The following is an 8506-nucleotide window of genomic DNA, read 5'->3' on the forward strand; positions in this document are numbered from 1 at the left end:
CTCCTTCCCCCTGCCCACCTCTCCCCTCCCTTCACAAAGGGGCCCCGACGGACAGCGCCCCAAACACCGCTAATTGTTCCCGACGAGATGTTAATTCTCCGCAACCGCCCCCCCCCTCCTCCCGCTACTTCCGACAAGAATTAAAAACCGAAAGAAAGAAACAACAACCTCCGCTAAAACTTCGACGCCGCCGAGGCAACTTTGCCAAGCCCGACGGGGCGGGGGGCCGGGACGGAGCGGGGGTGGGCTCCCCCCGGCCCTTCCCGCGGGCTCCCTCCGCCGCCTGCAGCCCCGCTCGCCCCGCAGCCGTCGCTTTTCCCCGACGGGCTCCTCTCGGAGCCCGAGCCGGCTGCGGGGCGACGCCGGCCCAGGGCCGGAGCCGGTGCGCCCCGTCGGGGAGAGCGGCGATTGCCGGGGCTTTGGCCGGCGGCCCCGGTGAGGGGCGCGGGGCTCTTCCGACGGGGCGCCGCACTCACACCACGCAGTGGCCTCGTTTAACGACAGATTGTCTTTATTCAAAACGGCTTTGTTCAACAAATGAAAAGGTTTAACGAGGTAAAATCCTGCCGGATACACGTTTTCTTTTTTCTTCCCAAGACATCGCGAAAACATATTTAAATGACCGTCGCTTTTTATTCGGTTTTTCGTTATTATTATTATTAGTAGTAGTATTAATTTTTTTACAATTCTACTGCCTGACTTCATACCTGACGCTCTGTCTAAAGTAAACTTAGATCTAGTCTCACTGGATCACACAAATTTAAGGACTATCTGTTTTAAATTAAGCAAACACTATCATATGTTTTAAATATAAATGTTTCTCCCCTCTGTGGGTGTTTTTTTTTAAAACTTTGAAGAGCCTTTTTCTGACATGAAAAGCAATTTTTACCTAGTAGTGCGTGGTGGCAAAATATATATATATTTATATATATAACACAGCTGATCTCATCTTTCAATGTGCAAAAGGAAAACAAAACAAAACAAAAAAATAATAGTAACACCGGGACTTCCCAAAGTCAAGTCCAAGTGACATGAGACCCTGGAGAACTCATAGACATTAAAAGAATAAATAAAAATCGAAACCGCCTCTCTCTCTCTTATATTTCCCCGCTTTGTCCCAAAGGGGCAGTTCAAGGTTCGCTTTTCTTTCGCTTTTTTTTTTTTTTCCTTTTTTTTTTTTTTCCGGGATTTTTTTAAAGACATTTACAACTCTTACAAGCGCCGGGCTGCCATCCGCCCCCGCGGCTGTAGATCCCCCCCCGAGCCTGGGGACAGCTCTCGGGGCGAGGGCCGGGTTTGGGCGAGAGCATCTCCGGGAGCATCCCCGAGGCAGCGTCCGCGGCTGTCCCGGCGCGGCGGCGGGCGGCAGAGTCCTGTGTTCGGGTGGCCTTTTGCTTCTGCGGGTTTTATGTACATGCACATGAATGAATCCCAGTTCCGGCTGCAACCCAAGCCTCGCTCGGGGCGGGGGGACGCCTGTGGGGGTGTGGGTGGGTGTTACATAGCAGTCGCATGTGCTGAAGAATAGGGGTCTATCCCAGTCTTGGTCATGCCCGGGAATAATATGTAGGCAACTGGAGGCTGCAAACTGGAAGCCGACCAAGCTGTACAGTTACATGGCACGACATAGCCCGGGTTAGTTGGCGAGGGGTGAGTGTGGGTGTGTTGGCTGGGGCAGCTCAAGCTGCCGAACGCCCCGTTCTGGTATCCCAAGGTGGAGGCGTAGGGCAGGGTGCTGGTGGCTAAGGTGTGAGGAACCTCAGTCATCTTCTGAATGGCGCTGGAGCTGAACTGGCTGGGGTCAAGTAAGGAGTAAGGTGCTGAGGTGGGAGGCAGGAAAGCCCTGGCCTTCTCCGGGGAGCTCAGCAGAGAGTCAGTGGCCCCCACGGGAAGCCCGGCGGCCTTTAAGGGATCGGTTTCCCCGAGGTAAGGCAAAGGGAAGACATACCTGTCCTTTTTCAGCAGGTTCTTGGGCTTGCGCCGGGGTCTGTACTTGTAGTCGGGATGCTCCTTCATGTGCTGCGCCCGCAGCCGCTTGGCCTCGTCGATGTAGGGGCGCTTCTCCGCCTCGGAGAGCAGCTTCCACTCCGCACCCAGCCGCTTGCTAATCTCCGAGTTGTGCATTTTGGGGTTCTCCTGGGCCATCTTGCGCCGCTGGCCGCGGGACCACACCATGAAGGCGTTCATGGGGCGCTTGATGTGGTCGCTGGGCTTGGACATGCTTCGGCCGGGCGGGCGGCTCGGCTCGGCGGGGCGCGGTGCGGGGCGCGCTGGGGGGCACCGGGCGGCGGCACCGGGCGGCGGCGGGAGGAAGAGGCGGAGGAGGAGGAGGAGGAGGAGGAGGCGGCCGGGGCAGCCGGAGGAGCGGGAGGCGCGGGCTCAGCTGATCATCACAGGTCCTCCGCCAACGCCGTCCCCGGCGGGAGCCGTGCCGGGGCGGGGCGCGGAGGGGCGCGGAGGGGCGCGGAGGCCCGCGGAGGCCGGCGGGCGGCGGGGCGGGCGGCGAGCCGGCGGTGGGGACGCGGAGCGGCGCGGGGCAGTTCAAAGGCGAGGGGCTGCGGCGCGCAGGCTGACATAGTGGCAGGGCGTTCACAGCGCGGCCGGCCGCCCAATCAGCGCGGAGGGGGACCAGCTTAAAAAGAGAGGCCGAGAGGAAGGGCGAGAGGAAGAGGAGGGGAGGGGACAGGGGAGGGAGGAGGAGGAAGAAAGGAGGGGAAAGGAGGACACCCCCCCCTCCACCGGCGAGCGCACGGATTAAAGGGAAGGCTTTTGTGAGTTGCCGCACTAACAGCTGCGGGGGAGGCGAGCGGAGTGATGGGGGGGGGGACTCCGAGCCGCTCGGGACCCCCCCGGTGTGCCGGTAGCGGAGCGCACCGGGTCCGGCGCCCTCCGGGCTCTCCGCGGCCGCCGTCGGGGCTGCGAGCGCCGCGCTCCGCCGGCTGCGGGGCCGCTGCCCCGCTCCCAATTCCCCCGCTCCGCAGCCCCGCTTAACCCCGGGAGCCGGCCCGCGTCCCGGCTCGCTTTGAATAATTGCCTGCCTCCCGCCAAAGGCCCGCGGGGGAAATATTTATTAAATGGAAACAATTGTCCCTGGTCCCGGCGGGGGCCGCGCTTGTTCGAGGCTTATTGGTTTTTAGCACCTGCTGGGGTAACAAACGCGCTCCGAAAAGCCCCCACCGGGACGCTTCTCACCCCGGCTCGGGGCTTTTTGGGCAGTGCAGCAGCTCCCGGGGAGAGAAACGAGAAGTCGGCCGGGGGACGCTCCCCGGGCCGGCCGGGGGGGCGGCAGCCCCGCTCCCGTGGGGATCCCCCCGCGGCCCCGACGGCGACTTCGGCCTCCGGCCGGCGGGGAGCTGCCGCCGGGGACGGCTTCGTGGAGGGTGCTGCCGTCAGCCGTTACCTCCCCCCCAACAATAATAATAATAATAATAAGATAAACTACCCTCGGTATTATTTCCTGCTTCCCCCACCCCCCCACCCCCCTTCCTTATTTTTTTCCGCTCTCAATAAATGACTTTAATTTCTCTGTCTGCGTGCGAAGGCGCGGAGGAGGAGGAGGAGGAGGAAGAGGAGGAGGAAGAAGGGGGACACCATTTAGATTCCGCTCACCTGGACGGGGCCGGCACTGCCGGAGGCTTTGCCTCTGCTGCCTCCAGCGCCGTCCCAGCGGCTTTTTTCGTTGCGTCCACAACCGCGCCGCGCATTTCTCAGCCCCGCTCCCCCCCTGCCCAAAGCTGCGGGCCGGGCGCCCCCCCCCACCCCCGGGACGGCGGCGGGAACCCCCCCAAACCCCTTCCCAAGGGGTTCTCCCCCCACTCCCCAGCAGCATCTCAGTGAATGCGGGACCCTTAATAAAAAAAGGGGGCTGCGGCCGGCCCCTTCCACCTCTGCTGCCCCCCACCCCTTTACGGGTGCCTGCAGCGTTAACCCCCTCGGGGACATCAGCACCACGCGTGGCCCCGTCGGCGGAGGATGCCCGAGCGCTGCCCTCTGCCTGCGGGCTTGGCCGGGCGACACGCGTGGAAAACTTATTTCTTAGGACCCCCACCCGTGGGAACAGCGATGCCAGCGGCCTCGGCTGCCCGTGCGCTACCAGGCGGCCAGGAGCTTAAAATCCGCCAGTAGGCATGTAAACCCGCGCTGGTGCCGCTTCCCCGACACCCCCGTGTATATCTAGGTTTAAAATACAAAACCGCCTTTGTTTTCCTTGCTTATTCTCCGATTCTTCGAGGGGGGTGGAAATATACATATCATTTGTCATCCCGCGCGGAGATTAAGCGAGGGAAACCTGGCGTCGGTTTCAAAAATCCGGATAGCAAGACAAATCGTTTGGAAGGGAGTGATGGCTCGCAGGCTCTGCCTGCTCCCGAAAAGTCTTTCCAACCAGTTAATGTTGCTTCGCAATACTAATGATGAAAAAAAAAAAAATAAGCAGCCTCATTGGCTGGCACCTTTGCCTTGCCGCATCACACACACGCTCCGATCAGAGATCGGGGCATTTCGGGCTGCGTTTTGTTCATTTGCATCCTATAGAAGTTAAAAATAATAATAATAATAAATTAAAAAAGGAAAGAGAGACAGAAAAAGAAACATTTCCTTCGAGATGCCAATGCCTCCGTCCCCACACGCTTCCATTTCCAGCAGAAGCCGCTTGTCCGGGCAAGACACCTGTTGCACCCCCGGGGAGGGACGGGGTGGGGGGGGTTAGAAACTTCGCACCCGATTTTTAGGCAGCAGCGATTCCCAGGGCGGTGCCTGAAACGAGTTTCTCCTCGCCGGATTGTTTAGACACCAAAAGTAATAGTGCAATTATTATTCCTGAATGACATCACGGTAATGCAGAAAGATAAGAATGGGCTGATACGGAAACATTAAAATTGTGTTCTTGGAGATAGTTCATTTGGAATAACTTTAAATTGCATGAGATCATGTAGCTTGCAATTTAATATCAGCATAAACGGAGCTATGGTTTTGCCTTCATCTTCCTCCTCCCCCCCGGGAACCACGGTCGGGCTTTGCAGTGCCGGGATTGCCAAAAGGGACAGGCGAAGAGCTCAGCACCTGCAACCTGAAAACGTCCCTGACCCAAAATTTGCTCGATGGGGTACAATGGACCTTTAAGGACCTTGATTTATTTATCTATTTATTAACGCTCCGGGCATTAGGACAAGGAGGGGATGTTTAATTGGAGCAGGTTTGGGAAAGCCTTTCAGGTACGTGCTGTTGGCAGGCACTGAGGGCAGTGGTCCTCCCTGCTGCTCCACGTGGCTGCAGGTGCCTTCCCCCGTGTCACAGCTGCCCGGTGACATTCCCACTGGCAGCAGTGCTTTTTGCAAATAGATGGAATTCGCTCAGTGCCTGGGCTGAATATTGAGAGATTTTTTTCTTTCCTATTCGGTTATTTTACATGCAAATGCATACATACATTTCTTCACGCATGTGCCACATATTAAGACAGACCCATTTAATCACGTCATCAGCTAATATTTTTTCAATATTTGTATGTAAAATATATGCACACACACTCATACAAGCACCGATGCATTCACAGATGCTGTGCAAAACAGAATACATACTTAGAGGTTATTCTCTGTGCACGTTTACAGTATTTCTTGCTCAGTGCACCCACCCCCTCCTCTCTCCCCCTGACCCTGAGAAAAACACTGATGGAAAGAGAGCTACCAAAAGTTACACAGCTCTAGCCCTCTGCATGAACAGATTTAATGGGGCAGGTCACTACCCTGCCTGCACATGACAGAAGAGGGTAACAGTGATGGATGTGGCAGACTGGATCAGCCCATGATCTGTTTTCTCACACCGCCCAACAAGAGATGCTTCCTGGGAAGGCAGCACGCACTGCGGGAGGCAGCTGTTGAATAACCTGCTACAAAAATAAAGGTTCCTCTCAGCCCCCAGTAATTGGGACCTGGTTTATGCCTTGAAGCTGAAGAGTTTACAGACCTTTCCAAACTTCATTTTCATTCTGCTCATTTAATCAATGAGTGATGCTGACCGATCTCTCGTAAATGCCCCCTCCTTTATCACAATGCTGTATGCATTTGCTGAACTCCTCTTTTGCAGGTGATTTACTCATTATGTTCCTGCAGCATTTGCTTCCTGCAGTCCGCTGTTAATGAGGAAGGCGATGTACATTTTCGGGCAGGGGGGGTTTCCCTGTGGGCCAGGGAACCTCTGGTGCTGGGAAACCTGTCACCACTGGGACAAACCAACACTGTGGGCAGGAGCAGCATATGTTTTCATCACAGGTCTCCTGACAGGGGGCAGAGGGGGCAAGATCCCAATTAGTGAGCCAATGGGGCTGCCTTGCAGCATGACTTAGTGCCCTGAGTTATAGCAGCCTTCCCAGTGCTAAAACCAAGCCCAGCTCGCTGCCTGTGCTAGTGTGGGTGTGATGCTCTGAGCAGCACTGACCACAGCCAGGTCAGAGCCTGCTGGGGTTGGTTTGCTGTGAAGTGCGTGATGCTGGGGCAGAGAGAACCAAAACTGCCCACAGGGCCTCAGACACCAGCTGGTGTCAGCCAGGGCTCCACAGGGGGCATGAGCCCTGAAAATGACTGCTGGGGCTGGGATGTGTCCATGCCTAGTCATTGCAACCCCCAGAGCTGAAGCACTGCAGCGGTTCAGCATGCCCAGCCAAGCTCCCACCTCCTGGCCTTTGGTCAGCAGCTTCAGCTGCTATTTAGTGTGGCTTGTCCTTTCCAGGGTGAGAAATAACCCATGGAAAGCCAGCAGGACACCTCCATGGTGCATAGACCCCTGCAGAGGAGTGCTTGGGTGCAGCAGCCCATGCCCCCAAGGCAGTGTCTGTGGAGGTCCCCCTTTGCTCTCTCTGTGCCGAAAGCAGCAGGTAGGAGAGCTGACGGGCCTCTCCAGTCAATGAGGATGTTCACTGTGGCAGTGCATTGAAACCAAGGCTTGGCACCAAACTGACTTCCCAGGTACTGCATGGCTGGGGAGCCTCAGTCTTTGTCAGCAGCAGGAAGCAAAGGATAAACGACCTAAGCTCAAAAGTGCAGAGCAGGCTCGTAAGGGAAGGTAGTATCTTTTATTAGACCAACTGATACAGTCAGAAAAAAAACAGACAGGCTTTCAGGCACACGAGCTCCAGAATAGAAGCAGCAACTTGCAAGAACAGCGCCAAGGCTGAACTGTTTATCTCAGGTCCTTACCCACCTCCGCTTCTGGGGAGCCTGACGGCTTTGTCGGCTGTAATACAGCCGTCCTCCCTGGTGCAGGATGAAGCACAGAGGCGAGATTATTCCTGCCGACATGCTGGGCATGGAGAAACACAGGAGTCTGTAAAGGCAGGATGAAAAGCTTGTGGTGGGGAGGGAACCCACCTCCAGGGCTTGGCATTTTGGGTGGGCTCTGCAACAGACCTGCTGGGTTACGTGCACGAGTCAAAGCCACACGTGGAAAGCAAGAGATGCTCAGACAAACATGACCGACTGCTGTGTTCTGCAACAAACACTCCAAAGTATTATTTTCCTGCTATTTTGCTGATACAAATAAATAACAGGAAAATTGGAGTTCTGGTCATGATGCAAAGACAGAGGAAAACACTCCTGTTGAGGTGAGTGATCCCATCACCTGTTCATGGGCTTGGGGTTCTCTGAAATCTCTGTCTTGTCCCTGCATATGGCATTTTGCATGTGGGTATCTGAGAGAGACGGATGGTGCTCAAAGGCAGTCACTGCAGAGGTCCCTGCAGGCTGCAGCTCTCCGACATTCAGGAGCATCTGTTATTTTAGTGAAGGGTCATTCAATTCATGTCCACTCCATTTATTTAGGATATGTCAGTATCACACATACTGATAACATGGAATCAGACTTTTTTTTTTTTTTTTTTTTTTTCAGAACTGCCTTTTTTGGTCAATGTGCTCACTCTTGCTAGAGTTCTGCCCCATAAACTTAGCCAGACCCACAGCACAGTTAAGCTCATGTATTGCTTCCCACCTGTAAGAACCAAATCACACAAGAACCATATAATTTCCTCCCTGCTCTTCTCACATGCATGGATGTGGCACTTCAGTTAAATATATTCACCAGAAATACAAAGGCTGTGAGAAGGTAGCACTTGAGACCCATCAAGAATCCAAAGAGCAGCCAATTTATCTTGCTGCAAGGGCTCCAGACCTCTTCTCCCCACTCACACGACTGTTCTCAGCATCTCCAGGTGAAGCTGCAGGTGTTTCTTGGGATGTTTTAAGCACTGAAGACCATTTCTTATCCATAACGTTTCCCAGTATAAAGATAGTACATCAGTGGCCAAACTCTGGCTACCAGATCCTTGCAGAAGCCATCCACTACACGATCCAAAATAATCTGGATAACCTCCAGAGCAGGCAGGGAGGATTTAAATGTGTTGTTTGGGTCTCAAATTGCTGGAGGTGACCACATTAGGTAAGAAACGACCAGTTGAAAGAGATATCTTCTGCCTCAAACCCAAGGTCCTTCACAGGCAAATACAGCTTTAGGCTGAAGT

At 55.0% G+C, this 8506-nt stretch overlaps 1 protein-coding gene across 1 annotated transcript; it reads right to left on the bottom strand.

The window, feature by feature from the left end:
- Nucleotides 1–1497: 1497 nt before the first annotated feature.
- On the bottom strand, nt 1498–2220 carry SOX14 (SRY-box transcription factor 14). The gene has a single exon (XM_032193755.1). The coding sequence runs from the start codon at nt 2218–2220 to the stop codon at nt 1498–1500; it is 723 nt and encodes a 240-aa protein (XP_032049646.1).
- Between the last annotated feature and the right edge of the window lie 6286 nt (nt 2221–8506).

Source organism: Aythya fuligula, chromosome 9, assembly GCF_009819795.1.
Source record: "Aythya fuligula isolate bAytFul2 chromosome 9, bAytFul2.pri, whole genome shotgun sequence".
Taxonomy (NCBI): Eukaryota; Metazoa; Chordata; class Aves; order Anseriformes; family Anatidae; genus Aythya; species Aythya fuligula.

Excerpts from the sequence above, each read along its gene's own strand:
- SOX14 (XM_032193755.1), bottom strand. The coding sequence starts at position 2,220 with ATGTCCAAGCCCAGCGACCACATCAAGCGCCCCATGAACGCCTTCATG.